At 55.1% G+C, this 25,434-nt stretch overlaps 6 protein-coding genes across 6 annotated transcripts; 3 read left to right on the top strand and 3 right to left on the bottom strand.

Annotated features, from left to right (window-relative positions):
- Positions 1-5,763: 5,763 nt before the first annotated feature.
- On the top strand, positions 5,764-9,207 carry PG985_003396 (uncharacterized protein; the record flags this gene model as incomplete). The annotated part of the gene is made up of 1 exon (XM_066823165.1): positions 5,764-9,207. The coding sequence occupies one exon, from the start codon at positions 5,764-5,766 to the stop codon at positions 9,205-9,207; it is 3,444 nt and encodes a 1,147-aa protein (XP_066690597.1).
- A 3,460-nt stretch (positions 9,208-12,667) lies between these two features.
- On the top strand, positions 12,668-14,244 carry PG985_003395 (uncharacterized protein; the record flags this gene model as incomplete). Its single annotated transcript, XM_066823164.1, has 3 exons — positions 12,668-12,751; positions 12,846-13,907; positions 13,975-14,244. The coding sequence occupies 3 exons, from the start codon at positions 12,668-12,670 to the stop codon at positions 14,242-14,244; spliced, it is 1,416 nt and encodes a 471-aa protein (XP_066690596.1).
- A 1,000-nt stretch (positions 14,245-15,244) lies between these two features.
- PG985_003394 (uncharacterized protein) lies at positions 15,245-19,747 on the top strand (the record flags this gene model as incomplete). Its single annotated transcript, XM_066823163.1, has 3 exons — positions 15,245-15,884; positions 16,072-17,753; positions 17,807-19,747. The coding sequence occupies 3 exons, from the start codon at positions 15,245-15,247 to the stop codon at positions 19,745-19,747; spliced, it is 4,263 nt and encodes a 1,420-aa protein (XP_066690595.1).
- Positions 19,748-22,489: 2,742 nt separating this feature from the next.
- On the bottom strand, positions 22,490-23,338 carry PG985_003393 (uncharacterized protein; the record flags this gene model as incomplete). Its single annotated transcript, XM_066823162.1, has 1 exon — positions 22,490-23,338. The coding sequence occupies one exon, from the start codon at positions 23,336-23,338 to the stop codon at positions 22,490-22,492; it is 849 nt and encodes a 282-aa protein (XP_066690594.1).
- A 55-nt stretch (positions 23,339-23,393) lies between these two features.
- PG985_003392 (uncharacterized protein) lies at positions 23,394-23,654 on the bottom strand (the record flags this gene model as incomplete). The annotated part of the gene is made up of 1 exon (XM_066823161.1): positions 23,394-23,654. One exon carries the CDS (start codon positions 23,652-23,654, stop codon positions 23,394-23,396), a length of 261 nt encoding a protein of 86 aa, XP_066690593.1.
- Positions 23,655-24,762: 1,108 nt separating this feature from the next.
- On the bottom strand, positions 24,763-25,434 carry PG985_003391 (uncharacterized protein; the record flags this gene model as incomplete). Its single annotated transcript, XM_066823160.1, has 1 exon — positions 24,763-25,434. One exon carries the CDS (start codon positions 25,432-25,434, stop codon positions 24,763-24,765), a length of 672 nt encoding a protein of 223 aa, XP_066690592.1.

The following is a 25,434-nucleotide window of genomic DNA, read 5'->3' as shown; positions in this document are numbered from 1 at the left end:
GGTGATAGATTAGAGAAACCTTTTTTGTCCATGTTTCAGGACAAGCCAGAGTAGGATTGCCTCTACCTCAACGTTGCCCTTTACTACGATTATTTTGTATGATGTAGACGAGTCGAGAGTCTCGTCGTCATCAACCATCCTCGTCTTTTGGTCTAGGGTGCACCTGCATGTGGCCGTTCTCTGCATGGGTAGGGCTGAGTAAGGCAAGACGACGACGGTCCTCCGGCGGCCAGGTTTCGGTTGTATGTAGTCATGCGACGGCGTGTGGCGGCTGCTGCTACATTACCACTTACTGGCTCTGGCTACTGGCCGATCACCACCGGATGTCCATGCGGCTTATTTTGTTGTTGGTGTGAGGGAAAGTGTCAGACAGAAGAGCATGCATGTGGCGTGACGTGCTCTTGTCGGAGATGTAGCACATCATTCTTAAGAGACAGTCTTATTAAGCACATGCAAGTATGCGCGATGTAAGATACGGCACACCACTGAAGACAGGTTCGTCGATGAACGAACGAACGAACGAACGAACGAACGAACGAACGAACGGAGAGGCCTGAGCCCACGGGAGAAAGGGGGCGTGGCATCGCATGGCCGGCCGCATGGCCGCATGGACCGTTGGGAAAGAGAGGGTGCATGCAGTACTAGTCTGGTCTGATCACTCATCAGTGATCAGTCATCTCATCTTGCGTCTCTGCAGTAGCCCCTGGTATCCGGTTCCTTTACCGCTCGGGAGTCGGGAGTCTGTTGATGTTCAGATGTGAGCACGGTATTTGTGATATGGCTTCTTTCCCGATCATGTGGTGTCAGCTGCTAGGAGATGTTGACACAGATGTTCGTTCGTTTGATCCAATCACACAGGCGACCTGAAATGATCTGGAAAAGACCCCTGACGGAAGCTTGGCTATAGCTATAGCCGACAGTTATATTGATTGCTTGGGGCTGGGGTAGGCGGCCAAATCTGGTCAAGTTTGAGAGGCGGCGAACGAACGGGAATGGGAAGCTGGGGGGTGTAGAGCGAGCTGCATATGCATATGGGAAATAGTTATCAGGAGCACGCAGCAAGACAGGGGGTTGCCGATCCTTTCCACCATCTCCCTGCTTTGCGCTTTGCGCTTTGCACGCACGGCCTTGGGCTGCCTGTCGTTCCTGTGCCACGCGACAAGCTCTCACACGATGCACGGTACTACTTACCATCGGCTGTCAATCGTCGCTGTTTCTGTGCCTCGTGGCAAGGGGGAGAGCAGAAAGGGAGGTTACTTCACATGGCAGATTGTCGGGGAAATTGGATCTGGCGTAGCATCTGCTCCTAAGTAGGTCGTTTCGCCTTGATTGCGCGCGTCCGGAGAGAAAGGCCAGTCGATTGTCGATTGATTTCTTCCGGGCCTTTTGGCACCTTTAGGCGATTTCAGGTCGGGCTAAGTACAGTAACGTGCTGGCCGGGGAGAGGAGGGGAACCATTTATTTCCAAGGGATGGGATACGATGTTGCAGACGGAGTGGGCTTTTTTTGGTCGAATGCCGACAGCGGACTGGTATTCCGGAATTATAGGTCAGGTAGGCAGGCATGCGCGCACGTACTTGACATCCTTATGGGAGTCTGGTCATGTAAGGGCGGGTTGCAGGTTGCAGCTGGCGCATTATCTGGTCAATTTCGTTTTTGTCATGCCCGTCGCGGCGAAAGCTGAATGGGATGGGCGACCCTAATGCCCAAGGGGGCACAGCAGCTAGGCGGGCATTAAGCGTGCCGTGCCGGGCCACTCTACGGCCTGCCTTTGCCTAAAGTTGTCTGATGTGTCTTGGAATGGCATGGCATGGCAGCCATCAGGAATCGTTTCCCCTTTCTGGGCCAATCTCGGGGTTTCGACCTACTACTATACGAAGCCCTATAAGCTAATAAGCATTTCCATGTGTCCTATTGATTCCTTTTGCAGCAGGTGCTAGTAGAATAAAGTGCATTGTATTGTATTGGAGCCCCAGGTCTTGCAATTCGGGACCGGAACTATTACCAGCATTATCGACTATTCGCGGCTCTTAGCCTTCGGTCTGTGGAAGCGTCATCGCCCTCGCGCCCTAGCGAGGCCCCACTCGATAGCCCAACAAAGCGGAGATGCGGACAGGGGTTCTGGCGATTTGTTTTTGTTCCTTCTTCTTTTGCTGCTTGTTGGACTCCCGTGCGGCTCACCGGTAAGTAAGCAGTACAAGGAAAACTTGCTTCGAGTGCCGCTAGAAAGAAGGAAAGAAAATAAAAACCCACGATCTTGGATTAAGAGTCACAATGAAGATAAGCTACTGTACAAGTACGCGCCGTGGACTACCTAGTTCGCCATAACCTGGTAATACCTATGATGTGTAGATTCTCCGTCTATCACTTCTGATATCATCAAGTACCGGATGATGTACTTGCTTACTGTAGTGCTATCTGCCGTAATTCTTGAATCGTTCTTTCCTTCTTTCTTGGTTTGTCTGTCGGTAAGTCGGGACTTGGAGCCATACTACGTCGGCACTCGCACAGCCTCGACCTCTTGTTTGACGAGTCTAGGGGACGCCGATGATGTCTGTGTTTTGTCTCCGCGGCGCTACCATGGCGTTCCGTTTGCGTTCGTTCACTCGCTCGTTCGTCGATCAGCTGCTTTTTTTTTCTGTTGGTGGTTGTCGCCCCTGTTGTTTACATGCCTGATGCCAGTACCCGTACTCCCATCTCGATGGTTGGTCGCCTGTCTGTGTGTGCACTGAGTAACTAAGGAGAACTTACGTTTACTGCTTACAGAAATGGGAGTGAGTTGGTTATTTCATCGAGCCGGCCGTCTTGCCCAGAACGCCATGTGTAGGCCGAAACTTGAGACATTCCCATCGTCTTGTGCAACCTCCTCATTTTCGCATCGAGCCATGTGTCGTTGCTGCAGGTTCCCGCAATTGCAGGCTGTTGGCTGCCGCTGCTGAGACCCTCCGAGACAGCGGAGCGACAGAAAAAAAGAGTAGGGTCGTCAATCTAAAAGTGAACCACCATTTGATGGCTATCAAATGCTTTCCGTGTCTGGCTTCATCTCCTGACGGCATCCATTTGATGCATGTACACTTTTACTTTCGTGATTACTTCTTAGTTGTGACATGCCATGCCACCATGTGCAATACCTACAGGCAGCTCGGGAGTACCTGCAGCAGCATCGGCTGATCGATGCCGACAACTACTTAGTTACTTCATCCCTCCGCCCAGTTCAATAAAGGGCAGTACGGTAAAATTAGTACCTGTACGTGGATCGCCCGGAAGACCAAAAAGAACGCCAGCCGGCCAGCTAGCACGGAAGGTTGTGTTCTGGGTTGTGGTGAGAAGGGCGTCTAATTTGTCGCGGCATAGGCGACAGGCGATGGCACAAAAAGACGTCACTAGTCCAGTCCCATTGAGCCTCTGCCCAAGGTCCGTCCCTGTTGCCTGTGCCTGGTCGCGAGGGAAAAAAACAGCGTCTCGACTTGTGTGTTCCCAATGTTCTGGCCGACCTCCGCTCTAGCGGCTGGGGCGGTCTGCTGGGTCTGCAGCGCTTGCTCCCTTCTGGGCCTAGCATCAGGGGGGCAATCGAAGCCGTAGTCACTAAATGCAAGTTCTAAGTTGCCTGCGCACCGGGCTGCTGCCAGGTTTTTGCTGCTCATCGTCCATCGTCCATCGGCCATCGGCCATCGGCCATCGGCCATTGTCAATCCATCGCCCTTCTGATGCGTTGCGGAAGGCCGTGGGCTCGTATGCAACTGGGAGCAAGGACGGGGGAGCTGGGGGATGTGCTGGCATGGTGCACTAAGTGTATAAGCCTAGGCCACATGTAGCGCAGCGCAGCGCAACAAACCGCGTGCGCAAGTTGCCGGTCGACCAGGTAAAATTTGGTTTGATTGTCACAATATGCCAGACCTCATAGTCGATGCGACCATGCCATGGACTTGTACCACTACCGCTATGCAAATGCAAATCCTCGCAAACCTATCCCCAATCCTCTGTGTCTCTCTGTCTGCTGGTTCCTAGCCCGGTTGCCGCCATTGCTCAGTGCAATCTCAGCCGTCGTGCCTCGTGATTACTTTTTGGCCATGGAGAAATTGGGCGTTCTACATTGCCGATCCCTCCCTCTTTTAGGGGCGCCCAGGGTCCAAAGCCACCAAAGATCGATCAAGATACTATTCCAGATGCTAAATGCCACTGGGCGACCAAACTAAACACACACAGCCGAGGGCCAGCTCCCTCCAAGTCCAACCTTCGCACGTAAGGAAGAAAGAAGAAGACCCGTTTTGCTTTTTCTTCGTCGCTGTTTGGCTCTTCCTCGGGCCTCGTTGCTGACACGGCTGCATGCCTATTCCTCGAGTCTCTCTGGTCTGGCTGGCGCAATGGCGCAGGCGCACCAAACATGAATCCGTACTGTATTCCATGGTTTGGAGGTACGGAGTAGTAAGTACGTACACACACCCATCAACTGGAGACCAGTCAGCATCCCAAAGGGGTGTCACCCACAACGGATGGTAGACATACAGGGGTCCTCCTTGGGAACCCGCCCCAAACCCCTGTCGATATTCTGCAAATCCCCTCGCCAAGCGCAGTGGACCTTTCGCGGGCCACCACCCATCAACCCAGCCCAGCCCAGCAAGCCCAGCTGCAAGTCAAGATTATGGTGGGAAAAAAAAAAGGGAAAAGAGACTTTAACCTACAGTCGAACTGTTAAATGTAGCGTATCTGCTATTGCCTGCCTAGGAGATACCAGCAGCGAGGTAGCGCAGCGTGAGCGAGCCGGAGAGCCACAGCCAGAGAGCCAGCGCAAGACTGCAGCGAAAAGAAGCGGTCGATCTCCAGTTTAATGCTAGCATCTTGGGTACATTCATGTATTTTGCCTGTTCGTTCGGCGACCCGAGTCCCCTGTCACCCTTCCGAACTTTGGTTCTGGAATATCAAAACCCTTTTTCCTCCTCTCACCCCCATCTGCATACTTGCTACCTGCCTTACCCTCATCGCCCGGCACGTGGAAGAGCGAGTCCCGTGAGCGAAGAGCGAGATCAACTTATCAAATCGACAGAGACACAGCCCTCCTCTGCCCTCTCTCACTCTCTCTCACTCACTTACTCCTTTACCCTGCCAGGGCTTGCCCATCACGGACGGCCCTTGTTGATCCATCTCGCTAGTAGCTAACCCCCACGGGCTTTCCGACCTGCCTGTGGATTCTCCTCTGTACATCATCATCCAGAACAAAGATCAATAGCTTCCCCGCGTTGCTTGCCGACGTCGCCGCCTATCCGTACCCCCTTGCACAGCAACACGACAAGTAGCGCAAAGCTCTCTCTTCGTCGACGGCAGATATCCACAGGGAGTATGGTCCACGCTCCCCGACGCAATCAAAAGAGAGATTCGAGGCAACAATAGTCAAAGCAGAGGTGGAGAATGGTAGCAGGTGAACTCGGGTGCTTCTGAGCAGGGACAACTGGTATTCTACGGTTCGGTTCAACATATTACGCCTGGCGGCCCCTCCCGTGGAATCACATCCCTCTTTGATTGTCGTCGTCGCCGCCAGAGGGTCTCGCACTCTCGTATTCATACGGGCAATCTTCGAACGACACACCGCCTCCGGATTACTAAGTTTCATTGATGCTTGGGACACACAGGGCTGAGCAGAGGAGAGAGGTTGGCTTAGACCCCGCCGGAGCTGCCGTTCGGGTATCCCGTATCCTGGGGGAACCCATCAGAGGCAGCTGATCCGCAGCGGGTAGTTGCGCTGAAATTTATCGAGAGGCCGCGACCATGGGTAACCGGTCCAAATTCACATTCCCAGTGCCGGGACGCAAGGCCAAGCCGTCGCCGCCCTCGACGCGAGCGGGGCCTGCCCTGACGAAAGCCGAGAGGATCTTGGGGACGGGCGGGATCAACGTGGACTCGCCGACCAATTCCAGTTCCGTTCGCAGCCCGCCGCAGCCGTGGGACGCCAAATCCGGCATCAGCATTTCCATATCAGAAAGCAGCGATGGCTATGCCACCGTCAAGACTGGATTAGGGATCCGCAGCCACGAGGACCACGACTACGACGACAGTGGGAGCGCTGGCCCCAACTATGGGCACCATGCGCCTTGTCCCTGGGACCTGGAATCAGACATCATTCCCAGGCAGTTGCGGCACAACAACGACTACACGAGTAACGGCCAGCTGCGGCAGAAGAAGTCGGCGGCCACCATAGGCCATGACTACCGCGGCGATGGGACGACGACGGGCGCTTCGACCGCGCAGCGGCGGCAGTCCAACGCTTCCACCATCTTCACACATTACGACCCGCACCAGGTGCCCCTGTCGATCTCGCAGCAGACGTCGAGTTCAGCTATGGCCAAGGGTTTGCCGACCAAAATCACCGATCTCTTGGATGCGGATGGCATGCTCGCGGTCAAGGACCGCAAGCAGAAACCCGCCAAACTGGACCTGTCCCTGCTCCGGCCCAAGAACCACAGCAGGAAGGACGTGAGTCCCAATCTAGCTGTCGAGCCCGTGCTGGGCAACAACTATGTAACGCGATCGCCGTCCTTCGTCTCGCAAACCTCACCTGTCAAGGACAAGCACGACGACTCGTCCCCATTCGCCATGCCGTCCTTCCACCACGGCCTCGGCAGCAAGCGGGCGTCGCGCAAGCTGGCCAAGCTGCCGCCCGGCGGCTCCTCCCACCACGGGCAGAGCAACGAGACGCTGCCGAGCCTGGGTAGCAAGACGTCGGAGGTGAACCAGCTGTACGACCACTACGAGCGCCAGCTCTTCGGCCAGGACGAGCACGTGGAGGAGGACGAGACCGAGGCGGAAACCTCGTCGCCCCTGCTCGAGTTCCCCATGCCGCCCTCCAACGACCACCGGTTCTCGTCGGAGCCGTCGCCGCCGCTGACGACGGCGTCTACGCACATGAGCTCTTTTATTACGCCGTTGTCGAATCCGGTGACGCGGCAAGCGGCTTATCAGCCACAGCCACAGCAGCAGCAACAACAACAACACCATCATAATCCTCAACAACATCAACAACAGCAGCAGCCCCAGCGGAATCGCAAAGATTCCACCAGTAGTCGGAGGACCACCACTGGCATATCACCACCCCTCCAAAATCAACATATTCAAAATACCCACGGTCATCATGAGGATGCAGCGAGCATATCGAGCCGGAACACGCGCGGTTCCAAAGTGTCTCAGCAGAAGAGCCCGCTGGACACGGACCTGCAGCAGCGCAGCGTCCTGTCGCTGTCCGACTCCGAGTCCGACGACGAGACATTTAGCGACTCGGCACCCGTGTCTTCCATGTCGTCGCACGGGCAGACGTCTCACGGCGGCAGCCCCGCGTCCGACTACCGCAACAAGCGCTCGTCTCAGCCCATGTCCGCTCCTCTCTTGCAGGACCACCATAATAATCATAATGGCGCTGCCGCCGAGTCCAACAACAAAGCCAATACTTTCAGCCAACTGAGCGACTTCCTGACCGTCCCTACCAATTCCTCTACTGGGCACCTGCCCAGAGTCCCCACGGCGGCGGTGTCGCATACGACCCTACGGTCCGCCTCGTCCTCCAGCACGACGACCGGTATCTCCAACAAGTCTGGCTCGGCACAGCAGCAGCAACCTTCATCGGATCGCGGCGGCTCCAACGGAAAGTCCTCGGCGCGGTCGAGCGGCACGATGGAATCGCTCACGCTCCGCGCCAAGAAGGCCCGCCAGCAGCCCCAGGACGCCTACGGCGTGCACGAGGCCAAGGTCATCGCCATCCTGCCGGTGGCCTCGACGGCGGACGCCGCGTCGCAAAACGGCATGTCTGAGCCTTCCCCCTCGGGCGAGGCCCTGTCCGAGTACGACCCCCGGTTCTCGCGGCAGCGCAACTCGGACCAGCCGACGCCGCCGCTGTCGCCGACCAGCGTCGACTTCTACATCCAGTCGCCGCCCAAGTCCATCGACCGCAGCAGCGTCTCGGTGGCCGACGCCAGCGAGGCGCACAACGCGCGCTTCATGGCCGTCACCCGGCAGGAGGAGATGCTGCTGGCGGCGCTGCGCAAGAAGCGGGCGATTATGCGGGAGAACATCCTGGCTGAGTTCGAGGGGGAGAAGGGCAGTGTGGCCAGTCTCGAGGATGCTTCGGCCAGCAGCAGCGGCGGGAGCCGGAGCAGCCGGCAGTTCGAGAAGACGGGCACTATCAGCAGCCACGGACGCAAGTCTTCGGCGGAGTCGATGCCCCGGACGAACCACCATGCGCGAGGCAACGGCAACAACCCGTCCCCCGTTATCTTCCCCGGCCGCAGCTCGTCGCTCGCCCGGAACATGAAGGACCTGACGGCCGAGCGGGGCAACCACCGGAGCGAGAGCCCCCTCTCGGGCCGCCAACGGACGGGGCCTGCGAGCCAGAGCGCCATGCGTGCGGCGTCGAGCTCGAGGCTGCCGGCGTCGGTGCATCGGGCGCACGACTCGGATGACCGCCACCGCCTCAGCTACGGGTCGACAGGCGTCCCGACCGGTCCCCTGGCGCCGGGACAACAGGACCGCCGCGAGCGCGTGCTGATGTTCCTGGACCGCCCTCTTGGTGGACTGGATGCTATCGATTCCGCGGAGCCCAGCCCCGACCTGAGCGAGTTCCTCGACTTCGACATGGAGAGCGAGCGGGGTGGACGCAGCCGGGCGCGGTCGTCGCGGTACTCGAGCAGCGGCCATGGACACGGCCATGGTCATGGTCACGGGAATGGGTACGGGCACAGCACCAGCACCCAGGGCCCCGGCAGCCGGGAGAGCTTCGGCGTGGGCATCGGCCACGGCGTCAGCAAGTACAACAAGGACCACCAGCGCAAACCCAGCAACCGCCCGCGGGCGGACTCGAACGCGCTGGTGCCCATGGTGTCGCCGCTGCGGGTGGAGCTCGACGGGGTGCCGGAGCAGGAGTACGACCTGGACCATTTCTGCCCCCTTGACGCCGACGACCTCGACGACGACGTGGACGATGACCTCGACTTCCTCGGGGTGGATGACGACGACCATTTCGATGGGTTCTCGGACGTGATGCAGCACCCCACCATGACGAGCACGAGCAGCCGGGCGGCGCAGAAGTTGGCGGTGGCGCGGCCGGATAGTCCGGTGCAGACGTACGGGCAGAAGCCGAAGAATATGCTGTTGGGGCATATTAAGGGGAAGAACTCGGCGGTGCGGATTAGTGCGGTTGGGCCTTCTTGGGGGGATGACGACTAGATTGGTCGTCGACTCTGCTCCACATGGCGCTGTACTTGAAACATCCGACCGTTCTCGGGATGTGTAAAGAGAAAAGGGTCACATATCGTTATCATCACCATCATCATTGCACGGAGCGGCCATCGGGAACGACATGGGATATACAGGAATGGGGTTAATGAACGGAACGGATCGCGCGCTTCGCATCTCTCATCACAACACAATACGCATTAAACAGCCTGGATACAACTACCTACATATTTACGCAAAGCAATACCTACCTACCTTGTCGATCGGCATTGTCATTTTCTATCATGTTCTTTACACCCCTTACGGCATTAGACTTCCTTTCTCTCTCTCTTCCCTCTGTCTCCCCCTTTATAGACACACGCTCTCTCTTTCATTTGGATAGCGCGGCGATGGGGGATACAGGAGGGGACCATGTCTCATAATCAGGGGTGTCTTTTTATTTGTAATACCATACCTACATACTTGGGGCGCTACGACGGAAATCATGACCAGACTGGGGGCAGGCGGCGGAGTTTGGGTATAGAATGCCTCACCCACAGTCATCATCATCTTCATTGTCGTCAGACTTTAGCAACTTGCTGCTGCTCAGGCGGCAGTAGACCTGAGCAGCAGAAAGGAAGAAAGACAGAAAGCGTGTTTTCTACAGCGGGCGCGAAAGAGAGCGAAACTTGCTTGCTTGCTGGCTCATTCATTATTTGATAGAGGTATGCACCAGTAATGATAGATCACGAAAGTTTACTTGACCTGTTCTGCGTGTGTTTTGTTTCTTTTGATGTGAATTCCAGTGAATTGATGGCTTCTTTTCGATGTAGAGTCTATAGCACTCCTATGAGCCATCAATAGGTCCATCTCATCTCTATCCGATAAGGCTACTTACTGCCAGCTGCTCGTCGCGAAGAAAGGATGAGAGCCGCAGAACGGACGTAACGAGAAGTGTTTACTGCGTGGCACGACTATGAGGCTTTTGCGCGCGGACAGACAAAGTTGCAAACAAACTTGGCTCATGGAGACTTGGTTTCGTGGTCTCCAGTTCGTTCCAAGTAGCCATCGGGAGATCGTCAGTTCTTACGTGGCCGTGTGGATCATGGCAGGATCCCGGGCTGGGAAAATTCTAGCCCCTCGTGGAGCCTCTAAGGGAAGCTGGGACCGGAACTTCTGCCAGTCGAATTTCGTCTGGCTGGACGAGAAAGAGAGAGAGAGAGACCCTCAGGGAGGGAAAACCGGTTGCGCTTCCGAGGTGCCAAGTTGCCCAATAGCAGGTGACAGCAGTCCAGACCGCGTCACGTAGGTTACATTGAGTACACAATAGGGATATAACAGCCAAAGCACTCCTGCTTCATCCAGGTCACGCGTGATGATGGCATCGGATATGATAATCCTTTTGGTTCTGGGATCTTTGTTGCTGGCAATTACATGACTGAGTGCTGAATGCTTGGGTATAAGAATTGTTAGCTTTGGCGTTAGCCAGATGGATGGGCTTGTTCCTTCTTTCTTCTGTCTTTTCACCGCCTTTGGCATTGGTCCCAGTGGTGGTTCAGCATCGGTGGTTCACCCGGATCGGATCACCCCGCCCTCCAGGACCGATCGATTGGGCCCACAGGTCTGCAGAACCACAAGCACATTCGCAGCAGCGTTCACAGGTTGTATCGCATTGTGTGCTACGAGAGGTAGACATTGTGTCCTTGGAAGCCTTGGCAGCTTCAATGGATTTGGATACGGATTCATCAGTGAAATTTGGGCAGGGTCGGTGGTCGGAGTTCTGGAAGGCGGCGGGGGTCTGGACATGCGCTAAGTCTGCCACATGGCAGATGGCTTGGAAGCCACTTTCTCATCTGGGTATGGGGAGGCTGGACCATACTGGACCAGGCGCTTCTGATTTCGCCTCGATGATCAGGGAATTGAGATGCGATATATGATGATCGACTGGCCTTCAACTGCAGCTGCAACGTCACCGGCAACCAGCTGACTGGGTAGAAACATTTCTAGGCAGGGCTTCGTGTCGTTAAGCAATTGGGCTTGAGCTGTGGTGTGCGTGCGTGCGCCTGTTGTGTGCCTTGGCGTGACGAGGTAGCATTGGAAAAAGATCATCAGGGTCTGGGACCAAGCACAGCAAATTGACGGACCAGTACCGAAAAACAAGGGTTGTGGCCTACTGACTTGTATCGCAACAGAAACAGAGTTAAGGAATTGGATACCCTTGAGATTATCAGAGATAATTGTTTCATATCGATGCATGCGGAATCTGATGAAAGGAGGCGCTTTGATGATGCATCATGGATGATGATACCGTTCCTGGTGGATACAAATACTTGCCTGGCACAACAAGCCAATGGCGCTGCAACCTCTGGAAATAGTCGGGGACGGGGATTCGGGTGCTATTGAACAGAAACAAAGATCAGCATCGCCAGACACTGCTGGATTATGTATACCTCTACCTAGGCAATAACAAACTTGCGCCAAGTTCAGAGCTTCAGCTGTGGATGGGTGCCGTCATCTCTGGTGACTGGCAATAACCCAGCAAAGCCAAGAGCGACGTCGACGTGGACCATTTTCCGTGCTAGGAGGCTCGGAGGGCGTTCCTTGGAAAAGCTGGGGTTTAGGGCCAACTCGATTCGATGGACTGCTAGGAACGCCTTTGAGATCACCACCTGGCGAAAGCTTGAGGGTTGAGGGTCTCGTCAGCATCCTTGCCTAAAACAACTGCACCCACCCTTTAGCCAAGCTGGGACAGAGCTGGGAGCTTGCTTTGGCTTGTTTTCCGCAGCTTGAAACAAAAGTAGGCACAGAGGCACCCGCCCACAACGTCGGGGTTTTTTCAACTTTCTCTTTGTCTCCAAGTGTGATCTATCAATGTTCCTGATTGCTGCTGTCAATTGGCCTCTTCCGCAGCAAACCGCAGACGCAATCCTCTTTGCCGTGTACCCGAGTTCTGGCCCGAGAGCGAGCGAAGTGCCTGGAACATTGAACTATCTTTAGGCCTGCCTTCTGCATCATTGAGCGTACGCCCAGCATCGCATGCATCGAATCGAGTCCAGCTCCTACACCCTAGCCCAATTAAATCAGGGCCCCCAAGAAATCCAGGGGTAACCCAAGCGAGGCCGCCCCCCAACTCAATCAATCCTACCCAATCCCACTCGAACCACGACATCAAATTTCATCGCGAATAATCAGGCTCCCGGCACGCGCTGCGCTGCCGATTCTTTCACTACATTTCTAGCCCATATACTCTTTTTGCAAGTTGCGATTTGACGGCAACTACCAACTACTTCGTCGACAGCTTCACCAGCATAACACACTTGTATACACGGTTTGCCAGCATCCGCCTGCTTGTCAAAACCCGTCAAAGCTTCTCTCCGCCCTCACGCGACCGGCACCACCAAAATCTGGAGGGGACAGTAAGACTGCGACGTCATAGCATTTTGGCCAACACTGGCCACTCTACGCGCCCACGATGGCTCTGCTTGAAGCCTCACATCCCACTATGGGAGGCCCTACGCTATTGGGAATGCCTGTGAAGCAGGTCTCGCTCATCACGGTATGCGCATTCTCTTTCTTCGACTCGGCGCGCCGCCGCCGTCTTGCTGCATGCAGCACACGAACTCTTGCTAACATGGCACCCTGTTATGCAGTTGACCTTCCAGAACTCGGCCCTTATCCTTCTTATGCATTATTCGCGAATGATGCCCCCAAGCGGCGACCACCGTTACTTCACGTCCACGGCCATCTTCCTCACCGAGATCATCAAGCTGGCCATATCGTTGACCTTTGCTATATACGAGGTATCGCGGAGTCTGGCGCCCTCGACCCCCGCCACCGTCATCTTTGAACAGATCTACAATGCCGTCTTCTCGGGAGACGGATGGAAGCTGGCCATCCCGGCCTGCCTCTACACCCTACAGAACACGCTGCAGTACGTGGCTGTAGGCAACTTGGATCCGGTGCACTTCCAGATCCTATACCAGCTCAAGATCCTCACGACCGCCATTTTTACCGTGACAATGCTCGGACGATCGCTGTCGCCCAAACGCTGGGTTGCGTTGGTGATACTGACCATGGGCGTCTCGATTGTCTCGATCCCGTCGTCCGGCTCCAAGGAGAACTCGTTCATGATCCACGACATGACCGACCACTTCTTCCCCCGATCCGTGCACGAGCTGGGGCAGGTGGCCAACGGGATGGGCGAGGTTGCCAGAGAACTCACCAAGCGGACCGTGGATGACCTCTCGGACGTCGGGGGTACGCTGATGAAGCGATCTGCCACCTACGAAGGCATTGAGGAGGACCAGAACCTGGCGCCGGTCATGAACTACTCGATTGGGCTCTCGGCCGTGATTGTGGCCGCTCTGGTCTCGGGCCTGACGGGCGTCTACTTCGAGAAGGTGCTCAAGGACCCCGCATCGGCCGCCTCGGTCTGGACGCGCAACATCCAGCTGTCGTTCTACTCGCTCTTCCCTGCGCTGTTTGTCGGCATCTTCTTCAAGGACGGCGAGGAGATTGCCAAGCATGGCTTCTTCGACGGCTACAACTGGGTGGTGTGGGCCTTGATCCTGCTGCAGGCATTCGGCGGCGTGCTGGCCTCCCTGTGCATCAACTACGCGGACAACATTGCCAAGAACTTTGCAACGAGCATCAGCATCGTCATCAGCTTCCTCTTCAGTGTATACTTCTTCAACGTTGGGGTATCGCTCACAGTAGGTCACTCTATCACAGTACGTTTGTCATATCTTGGCGCGAAAGTAACTAACGGAAAATCATTAGTTCCTCATCGGCACGGTCTTGGTTCTCGTCTCGACCTTCTTGTATAGCGGCCCAGACCGAAAGCGCGGCCGCCCGCCGCCAATCAACATTGTCAACTACGAGAAGACGACAATCGACCCCATGAACACGCCGCGGAACGACGACAGGCTGGCGGTGCCCAACCCCTTGGAGTCGGTCAAGTCCATGGGCCTGTCTACATCGCGGCCGTCTTCTCCTTTGCGCCATCACTCTAGGACCGGATCATCGCGGGGCAAGCACCGAGACGAATAGACGGAACGCCGTGATTCTGGGTTACAAGACCTAGATTAACACCACACGCGAGACGGGAACGTTTACTTGCATGAACTCAACACGATGACAATGGACATTGGGGCAACCTATATACTAAGTGCCGAGCCCCAACGAAATCGGCTACTATACGACGCGACACATACATCTGACCTACATGACTTTTTGATGCCACGATACCCGTGCAGGGAAGAAGATATGCACAGTTGGGCGGGTGCAGATGGCATGGATGTCATCATCAGCACACGGCTGGACAGTGTGCCTTGGGAATTGGTTCAGAGGAACTCAGGTTTTACAAAAGAGGGTTGGGTTGACACGGAAAAACAGGGAGGCACCATAGCGGGTAAATCCCAAACAGGAGCCTTGATGGCGACGCAATCTGGCGTGGGAAAGGAAGGGAGGGGGGAAGGGAAACTGGTTAGAAAGGGAACAGGAGTACGGAAAGACTTGTAGACACAACTTGCGACAGCAATCATCAAATGTTCCTATAGGTTCCCTAGGTCGGTATATCGATTCAAGAAGTTTTCTCGATTACCTCGCTTTCGACTCGAGGCCGTTCACTGGATTTTCATTCACTGTGTGGGATTTTGGCGAGTTGCGGACTTTGGAAGATGAGAAGCTCCCCTATTGCCGGACCCACATTTCACGTTCACATTTCGAAGTGCAAGGGAAGGAGCGAGCCCAAGTGAAGTTTTCAAAGCTGGTATGGGAAGGCAGGCACGCCATGCAGGGCAGCTCAGCAGTGCCTTCCCTCTGAGTTCAAGTTCAATATGCGCAAGGGAACAGATTGTGCGCTGGCCGAGTTTCAATCCAATTGACCTGTCCCAGAAAACATCCCCCACGAGAAGAAGGCTTGAGGCACGAATAACGAGACGCATATCATATCCTGCAACTCAATACTGCCTCTTCTCACAAGTCCTAGACTGAGCGATACAGTGGTCTCCTGCTTTCACTACCCCGGGATCATTCCCCGCCATTCACCATGTCGCCAAATTCCAATGGTGGTGGTGGCGATTCTAGGGCCGGCCGCTCGTATGGCTTCCCCAGCGCTCGCAACGACGACCGTCACATCCAGAACATCATAGATCACACTGGTGCCATGTTCAGCGCGCCCGGCCAGAGAACCCCCCAGCTCACGTATGGTGGTATTTGGACAGGAGATCGCAACAATACTGTCCCCAGCTATTTCACCAATCCTTTCGCTGGAGATGATTTGCTGAGTGACTTTCCTCAGCTCGACGAATTCGGTATGTGTGCTTCAACTCCCCTGTTTAAGCCAAACTGTCTCGCTGATGTCTTTGTGCCACCAGACCTCCAGGTTCTGGGGCGGCCTCCAGCTGCTCCAGAACAGTACTTCGGCAGGCCATCCGCCGAAACCCCACGCATCTCGCTTCCAAATGCCCATGTCTCCTCTTCGAGCCAACGACGCGTCCTTGGCGATGCGAGTCACCACTTTAGACCCTTTGTTCAGCGCGGCGACGATTACAGACCTCGGTTCCTCAGCAACCCACTCCAGACTCAGCCCAGTCCCAGCACACAGCCAATCTTTGAGCGAGATGGGTCGCACCGTGTCGCCTCTTTGCAGCCTGGTACACAGCTTGCAACGCCACCTTTCTATACAGGTATGTCCTACAAATCATTCTTAGCCTTGGTCTCGCTGACAATCTCAAGTCCCTCCACAACCCCCACCATCACTGTTGGAGCAGCATGAATACAGCTCCTCGTCCTCTGAAGTTGGGAAGTCAAGCCCCTCTACCCGCTTGAGCATCAGACGACAGGAGCCAACGACATCATCAAGATCACGGCCAGTGTCTCGCCCAGCACACATCTCATTGGACCTGGGCCATGCTCCTGTGCAGATCACCCCTAAGATAGGAGACACATACCTCCTTGACCCTCGAAAAGTGCTCCCCGATAAGTGCCGTGGTATCTTTCCATACCAGTTGTTCAATGCCGTCCAGTCCAAGTCTTTCCCGCTTGCATACGGCTCCGACGACAACATAGTCATTTCTGCCCCCACTGGCAGTGGGAAGACGGCGGTCCTCGAGATGGCCATCTGCAAGCTCGTTTTGACCTTTGGGGGTGAAAATTCCAAGATCGTCTACCAGGCTCCTACCAAATCACTCTGTTCGGAGCGTGCCAAGGACTGGGAGAAGAAGTTCAGCCACTTGAGCCTTGAATGTGCCGAATTGACTGGTGATACTTCCCATGCTCAGACTAGACGCGTTGGCAAGGCATCCATCATTGTAACAACACCAGAGAAATGGGACTCTATTACCAGAAAGTGGTCCGATCACCACAAGCTTCTCAGCATGGTCAGGCTCGTTCTCATTGACGAGATTCATATTCTCAATGACGCCAGAGGAGCGACTCTCGAGGCAGTGGTTTCCCGGATGAAGACGAGCGGTGCCAATGTCCGGTTTGTTGGTCTCAGTGCCACGGTACCAAACATCGAAGACATTGCAACTTGGCTGGGGAAGAACCACTCCAACCAAAGCGAGCCAGCCACATACGAGAAGTTTGGTGAAGAACTTCGGCCTGTCAAGCTTAAGAAGTACGTTTACGGCTATGACAGCCCTGGCAATGACTTCATCTTTGACAAGATGTTGGATGGGAAGCTGACCATGCTCTTGGGGAAACACACTGAGAAGAAACCCATCATGGTGTTTTGCTTCACGAGGAAAGCCTGTGAGACTACAGCCAGCAAGTTGGCGGAGTGGTGGACTACTTGCAGTGCTGACGACAAACCGTGGCCGGGTCCCAAAAGCCGCATTCCGGTTATCAGCAAAGAACTGCAGGAGATTGTTCGATACGGCGTTGCTTTCCATCATGCTGGCCTTTACGCGGACGAGCGTGCTGCCATTGAACAGAACTTTGTCAGCGGACAGTTGCACGTCATCTGCTGCACGTCGACCTTGGCAGTTGGCGTGAACTTGCCCTGCCACACCGTGGTGCTCAAGGGAACTGTCGCTTACAGCGATGGCATGCCCCAGGAACTGTCAGATCTCGATGTTCTTCAAATGCTTGGCCGGGCAGGTCGTCCGCAGTTTGACCGGAGTGCTACGGCAATCATCTTGACGAGGCGAGAGAAGGTTGAGCGGTATGAGAAAATGGTGTCGGGGATGGAGAAGCTGGAGAGCAAGCTCCACCTCAATCTTGTCGAACACTTGAACTCCGAGGTTGGGCTTGGCACAATCCAGAACCTGGACACAGCAAAGAAATGGATAGATGGGACTTTCCTGAATGTCAGGATGCGACAGAACCCAGACAAGTATACCTTGAAGGGCAGCGATACCGGTGCCAACGCCGACGAGAGTCTTCAGCAATGGTGTGAAAGAGACATTAGGACTTTGCAGCAACATAGACTCATCACACAGGGGGATCACTTCAAGTGTACAGAGTACGGCAACGCCATGTCAAGGTACATGGTCAAATTTGAGACCATGAAACTTCTCCTTGCAATCCCGAAAGCTCCCACCATGGAGCAGTTGGTAAGTCTCGCTGTGTCTAGGCCCCTCACCATCCAAGCTAACATTGATGTCAGATTGGTGGCTTAGCGAAAGCAACCGAGTTTGGAGACTTCCGGTTCAAGCCAATTGAGCGTGCTGCGTACCGAAAGTTGAACAAAGATGTCGAATATCCCATTCAAGGAAATGTGACCGAGTCATGGCAGTACGTCTCGATCTCGATACAGATGCATCTTGGCCGTGTCGAACTACCAAACGACAAAGAGACGGGCTTTCTCAAGAAGCAAATGCTGTCGGAGAAGCTCATCATTTTCGATCGACTCAATCGACTGGTACGGTGCCTGGTCGACTGCAGAGTGTTTGAGGGCGACGCCGTTGGTGTCCGCACCGGCCTGGAGCTCGTCCGGGCCATTGCAGCAAATTCCTGGGAGAACCACCCAGTTCAGGTCCAGCAAGTCTCTGGCATTGGCCCGGTAGCGATGCGGAAGTTCCAAACCCATAATGTCCATACCGTCCTAGAGCTCGCGAAGTTGAGTTTCGAACAGATCGAGCGCATCATGAGTCGGAACCCTCCATATGGGAAGAATATGTGCAAGATTCTAGAGGGCTTTCCGCAGCTGACCTTGAGGGTAGACGTGCTGAGTGCACCAGGAACCTACAAGAAGCTTGGGAACTCAATCACCGTAGTGGTACGCGCTATCCTTGGTCACAAGAACCAGAAACATCCGCCAACATGGTCGGGGAAAGTACCTGTGGTGACATTCTTGGCAGAGACTTTGGATGGCAAGGTCGCATACTTCTCCCGAAGCAACATCAAGAACATCAACGGCAGCGATGGTCTCGAGATCAAGTTCCCCGTTTCGCTGAGTAGGCCAGATGAGGTGGTGACTTGCCACTTCAGCTGCGAGGAAATTGTTGGAACCCAAGTCGTTGAGGAAGAACATGTGAACATACCAGCATCTGCCTTCGCCAGACTCGATACCCAGGCACTCGCTAACCCGGTTGCCGAGGCGCAGATTGACTACATTAGCGAAGATGCTGTCAATAACATTGCCGACGAAGATTTGCTGGAGGTCCTTAATGGAGCCCCAAAGACATCGTTGTACTCGCCACAGTACGACGTCTTGGACAGCGACGATGATGGTTTCCCTGAACTCGAGGATGCTTTGAATGACCAGTCGCCCACGAAGCCTGTGCCGACCAAGATGAAGAATGGAAGATGGATGTGCAATCATTACTGTCGCGGCGGAGGTCTCACCAAGAACGGCAGGACCTGCACTCACAAGTGCTGTAAAGAAGGATTGGAGAAGCCAAGACCACCACCCAAGAGGAAGGCTACCAAGGACCAACCAACAGCTTCAGCTACCAGTGGCAAGAAAGCGAAGAGTCAGCACCACCCTGAAGATGGCCCAAAACAGGAGAAGAAAATGAAGAAAGGCGACCACGATGACCAGGTCGTAGAGCTTGTTGATCTGTCAGGGCTAACGGACGATGACGATGATGTGCAACTTGCTGTGTCTGCCCCCGAACAGACTATTCACAACAAGAACAAGCTTTCAGACCTGCACAGAAAGACACAGGGACATAATATGAAGGCGCCCTCTCGGATCACCAAGTCGATCGCAAAGTCTACGGAGAGCCCGAAACCAGTACTCGCTGGCCGCAGCGCGCCTCACCCGTTCGAGCTTCAGTACGAGCTCGACGACTCGGATGCGATGGAGGAAGAGATCGAAGAGAAGGAAGAAGACCAGCCACAGGACTTTGCCCAAGAATTGGCAATGGACAACCAACCGCCCTTGCCGGATGAGGAACCAGTCCTGTCAAGCTCGCATGATGGACTGGGTGGGGTCGATGATACAGATCAGCCTTTCTTCTTGGATTCAAACCCATTTGAAGTTGCAGTCAACCCAGAAGCAGAAAGTTCCCAGTCGAAAGCGCCCGAGTGGGCATCGGAATTGAGTCCCGAAGTGATGGACCTAATCAAGGGAATGGTTGAGGTAGATGGATGGAGGCCCTGAATGAATTCGGACGACTGTAGGAGGTGATGCAAGATTGCTGACATTTTGTTTTGCTTGGCGAGACTGCTAAATTGGTACAGATACTGGAGCGCTTCATATAGCCGCTATGTTTTCCAAGCTAGGAACGAGGGTAGGGTGCCAAGATGTTGCTTCATGTTTCCTGCACTGCCTGTTCTGCAGATAACCAAATAGCAATACACGAATTCTTTTGCCATAACGACATATTCACTCTCATGGCCCCCCTTGCTCCCGCTGACAGCATCACCCGTCACTTCGGGAACTGTGCCCCAAATCCTAAGATATCCTGTGAAATATCTCGAGGATGAGTCGTGATATTGGCCTGGCGATCTCTGGCTGGATTTTCCAGGAGAGACGGGGGTCGCGGAACTGGGGAGCCTCGACGACCAGTGGTACTGGAGGTTTCCGTCTGGCTAACCGCTGACCCCGAACTGTTGGATCTGAGGTGAGTTTCGCCGACATCTCTCGGATACCGGAAACAATGGCTGTCACTTACAGGCTAAGAGTGTCGCCGTGTTGTGCTGGAGATGGCATTTTGACTTGCTGCTCTTTGTGTTTCGGGTATAATCGAATGATCAAGCACATTTATGCTCCGGAGTTCCCACAAAGGGAACAAACTTGTAGGTATGTGCTGCCGACAATAGGCTGAGAAAGATGCCGGCCAAGAGATCCCATTTGCTATGCCCTAGGCTGAGCTTGAAACCTTTTTATGCTCGACCATAGGAGTATAGCATTACGCCACTCCAACCCACCAGACATCAAGCGTGAATCTCGAGCATTTCCCGCCCACCACTGTCGTCGCTAACCACCAGTCCTCCCGCAAGCCTCACCCCGAGGCCTCTATAACATCATTTTGACGTTGAGATTGCGAGAGAGCGTCTGTCAGGCTTTCTTAGCGCTATGCCCTTACCCGAGCTTTCTCTATTGGGCGTTGCAAGCAGTGCTCTGCAAGGATGCATTTCTGACGCAGCCCGAGTCGAACAGCAATGGGGATGACCACACCATTCCAACGATTGACCGGATCGGGAGCCACATCGTCGCTTTGGTCATGAATTGGCGCTCGCCTGCTTTCCACTGCTTTTCAGATCTAGGAACTGGGCTCTGCAGCTATCCGACGATAGTGTGACCGGGGATACAACCCTCTATTCGATCCGGAGGCTTGTCACACCCAGCCGGCGACGTGTTTATTCCATTGAGGACAGCGGCGCGGCGTCCAGGATCTTTGATTCGTTCCTTCGACGGCCAATTTTGTGTGATTGCTGCAAGTCCACAACTCACACCTGGGGCGGCCCAACATGGAATTTTCGTGTTGCATCGGCGTGCGACAGGGCACAGACACATGCATAGGAGTGAAAAGCTTGTGCTGGTGTAACGAGAAAACGCCTGCTGTTGTCCGTCACACCTGCTGTAAGACAGGTAGGACGATGGGAAAGGGGAGAAACGGCGAGAGCGCGAGACGGGAGATCCGGCGCACACGCCTATTATAACGTGAGGGTACGAAAGACTTGGCACCCGGGCAGCGGCAGCAGGAAGGCAATATATGACGAACCCGTATAGACCATGCCAGATCGCAACGTAGAGTCTCGATCATGGCGTCGTCAGGTTTCGTCATGAGGCGGGTTGGGATGTTGGGTTCGGCTTGGATTGCTTGCCCAAGGGCTAGCAAAAGGGCCGACCGCGATCGTGTGCTGGCACGAGGGGCGAGAAAGGTACGAACTAGAATTTGTGTCCCATTGGACCTACGGAACGGATACGAATCCGAGTGGCATGAGATGTGAAGGCGAATCGCTCGACATGCTTACTGGATGGATTGCCTGGTTTCCATCCTAATGAGTGTCCTTATGGCACACAGTTACCTGACACTTACAAGAACTAGTGTACGTGATCTTTTATCGGCCTGCGAATCTTTCATTTCACCGACATGTCCTGTTGGCGCTGCATCTCGGTCTGGATTTGTATAGGATACCTGCTGTGCGACCTATCTAATGCAGCCCGTTACGTGATGGAGATACTATCACACCTCGTGGTAACACACGGGACGTTATCTTTGGGAATACCGTCTCCGCTATAGGGCCTCCCTCTGTACCAAGGCCAAACAAGCACCCCCTGACAGCGCCACCCACCCGGACTTGGTCCGTTGGCCAATCGCGGATCATCTTGCATGTGTAATTGGGTTTCGAGGGGGGCTGCAAGGACCTGTCGTGTTACACACATGCCCAACGTGGTATGCATGTATGACTTGTACACTGCATCGGATGGGTGCAGCTGCTTGAAATGGGTATAGTGATGGCCAATGGAGAATAGCCCACCTAGGACAGAACATGCCCATTCCATCATCGCATTCTGAAATGCAGTTTTTCGGGCTGTTGACTTTTCGCTGTTTTTATTCGTGTTGCCCGAGGCAGCGGGGTGCCATGACCGCCCCAACGTCTGCATGCCTATCCATGGCGTAAGGTTCGTCTTGTATTCCTGACTCTTCACTCTTTAGTTTGCAAATGGCACGGATAGGTACTCACCTGGGAGACGTTCCTCACGTACGAGTTTGGATCGCTTAGTAACTCACCTGCATTCTTCAAGCCTGGGTCATGACGTTGCCCGTATTTCAGTATCTCAGCTAATCCAAAATTATTCTGATCTATGGCGCCTCAAGTCCCAACCTAGATGCAATCCCAAGTGCTATGCTACGAAGTGACCAGCCGGCCAGACAAAACCCTCTCTAACACCCTAGTCCCGAACCTCGCCGACCCATCTCATCCAGCCCGCGTCCTGCAGAAGCTCCTCCATCGCCACCACCGACAGCGACACCAAGACATCCTGGTCGCTGGTGCCCTGCCGCTGCGGCAAGATCAAGGCATTGCGCATGCTGTAGCCCCGTGCCAGCCGGAACGCCTCGGGCATCTGCTGCTGTTGTTTTCCAGATGGAAACGCCCAAGTCTCTTTGCCGCCCGTGTGCCGCCAGTTGTTGAACCCCAGCACCTGCGGCTGCCGCGGGTCGTAATCGAGCCCGAGCCGCCGCGGGTCCGGCACCGTGTCCGCCGCGACGAGGCGCGACAGCACGTAGTCCTCGTCCACCTCGTCGATCGACCGCTTGACCGCGTAGGCCATCTCCGCCAGCCTCTTGGCCTTCAAATTGTCCTCGTCGTCATCAGGGAAGTCCTCCACCAGATACTCCTCCTCCCCGTCGTCCCCGATCTCCGTCCCGGTGGCGCCGGCGGCTTCCAGCGCCAATCCCTGTGGCACCCGCGTCCAGACCGACACGGTCGCGTTGCCGAAGTAGCCCCCCGTATGCCTAGCGAAGGCCCGCTGGCGGAAGTCGACCTCGTGGCGCAGGATGGCGTCGGGGGCGTGGGCTGCCTTGGGGAGGTAGCGGTAGCCCTCGCCGCGGAGGCGGGCCTTGACGACGTGGGCGAAGGTTAGGGCGGAGATGCAGCTGTAGGACGACAGCGGCTGCTGCTTTTCCGAGGTGGAAGAGGACCGGATGAGGGCTTGGAGCTCCTTCACCTTGGCTTCGGCGAAGACGAAGACCTTGCTGGTCTTCTCGATGTCGCCGTGCGGGCGGCCGCCGGGGAACATGTTGGGGCCGCGCGGGTTCGCCGGGGCCGGCTGGTCCGCGGGGAGGAGGAAGAGTTCAGGGCAGCTCGTACTCTGGCGACCGCGACAGGTAGAGCCGGTGGGGGTCCGGGCCCGGGCCCAGACGGGCATTCAAGAAGGCGTAGTTGGTCTGGAGGAACTTGACCGAGGCCTCCAGGTGGTCCAGGGCAGCCTCGGCGTCGTCGGCGGGGAAGCAGAGCATCACCTGCGTGTAGTTTCGGGGCGCGTCCTGGTTCCGGCAGAACATGAGCACTTGGGTGACGGTGGGGAAATGCGATTGGGTAGCATGCTGTTCCATGTTGTGATACTTTAGAGGTGATATCGAATGTGAATGTCTATGTCACAGGGAGGTCACAGAGAGATAGGGGTAAGCTGCTCCAGGGCAAGGGGCTTACAACAAGGTCGAGTGAGGGTAGCGAGTATGGTATCCAAGAAAGTACCGAGCTTCCAGAGCCTGTTTTCTTTACAAATGTCCGTAAATGAATGTATTCCGGTGTCAGTAACCATAACATATGTTGTTCTTGGGACACCTTTATGTTCGCGTAAGGCCTCTGGGACAGTACAGTCTTGGGAATGTATTTGCCATACACGATGCATTTTTGTTTTATCTCACACGCGTGATATACATCCCTGGAGACAAACACATTGTCCAGGGAAACAATGTAACGCTTCTCAGAATAGGGGTCAGGGGATGAAAGGCGACATAATGCATGGTCTGGACCCCAGACGACAACAATGAACTTGGACAAAGTCGTGCAACGTGTGACTGGGACATATAGCCCTACCTGAGACGAATCACTAAGAGATACGCCCATGTTTGCCATGGTTATGCCATGGTTATGTCCTCCCATAGGGATAAACGACATGGAGATATGGGGGCAGCCTGCTTTGTTTCGGGGGTCATCCAACAGGTGAAGAAAACGTGCTTAGAAAGGATCACGTCCATGGTGTACGTTTGCCCCAGAGGACATGTGAGCTTTTCATCTTTGTATCAACAACTCGGAAATTACGCATGGTATATGTATGTATTTGCTTATTCGCCAAAAAATGAGGTTTGAATGGCCCGAAGTGGTCATATGTTGCTCCAACCCCTGAGCCACAGCGTCCAGCTACGGAATGGACTTTTAGTTGTGTTAGCAGATGTCACGACTTCTTGCAAAATTGCTTGTGGAGCTAGTTTGAAATCTGTCCGGAAGATTTTGGTTATGTAATGACTGTGTGATGCAACATCAAAGTAAACCCTGCGCAGTCCCCTCTTCTCCTGATACCCTGTCCTCTATATCGTCTTTTGACATTGCCTCTCACTGAACCCATATTTCTCTGCATCAAGCTATATACAAAAACACCACCATTCAAACGTCTAACCCCCTCGTCCAAGAAATGAAGAGCATATGATAAGAGGGGCTTTAGTCGACCCAGCCGCCGAGGCGCTGGACAATGTCGCTGACGTAGGCCGGGGTGGCGTTGGGCGCATCGCTGAGGTTCTGCTGGTTGACGGCGTTGGCGCCCGAGTTGTAGGAGCGCAGGGCCGGGTAGACGCACTTGGGGTCCATGCAGCCGCCGAACTGGTCGAGGTCCGACTTGAAGTGCTTGGCGCCGCCCTCGACCATGCTGGTGATCTGCGCCTGCGAGAGGCCGTACTGCTGGTAGAAGCCCGGGCAGTCCCAGCACTGGAACAGCCCGCCCGTCGACAGGCCGTCGGGCTGGCTGATGGTCGTCAGCGCGCCCACGTCGCCGTGGCTCTCCTGCATCATGATGCTGAGCAGCACCCGCGGCTCGATGCCGTACTGGCCGCCCACCGACTGCAGCGCCGTCTTGATGCGGTCGATGTCGGACTGCTGGTCGCCCTTGGCCCGCATCGAGGGCACGTTGGCGTTCCAGAGCGTGTCGAAGTCCTTCCAGGTCTCCTTGCCGGGGAAGCTGGTGTAGGGGCCCGAGTAGAACTGGGGGGCCTCCCGGGCGACCAAGTGGCGGCTGGTGTTTGCTGTGGTGCTGTTGCTCCAGCGCGGGACGACCGAGCTCAGGGGTGAGGCGCTGACGGCCGCGGCCACGAAGAGGAGGAGCTTGGAGGCGTACAT

The sequence above is a fragment of the Apiospora marii genome, assembly GCF_038362585.1.
Source record: "Apiospora marii strain CBS 49790 chromosome Unknown utg000002l_segment0_segment0, whole genome shotgun sequence".
Classification (NCBI taxonomy): Eukaryota; Fungi; Ascomycota; class Sordariomycetes; order Amphisphaeriales; family Apiosporaceae; genus Apiospora; species Apiospora marii.
This window is presented reverse-complemented; position numbering and strand designations above follow the sequence as displayed.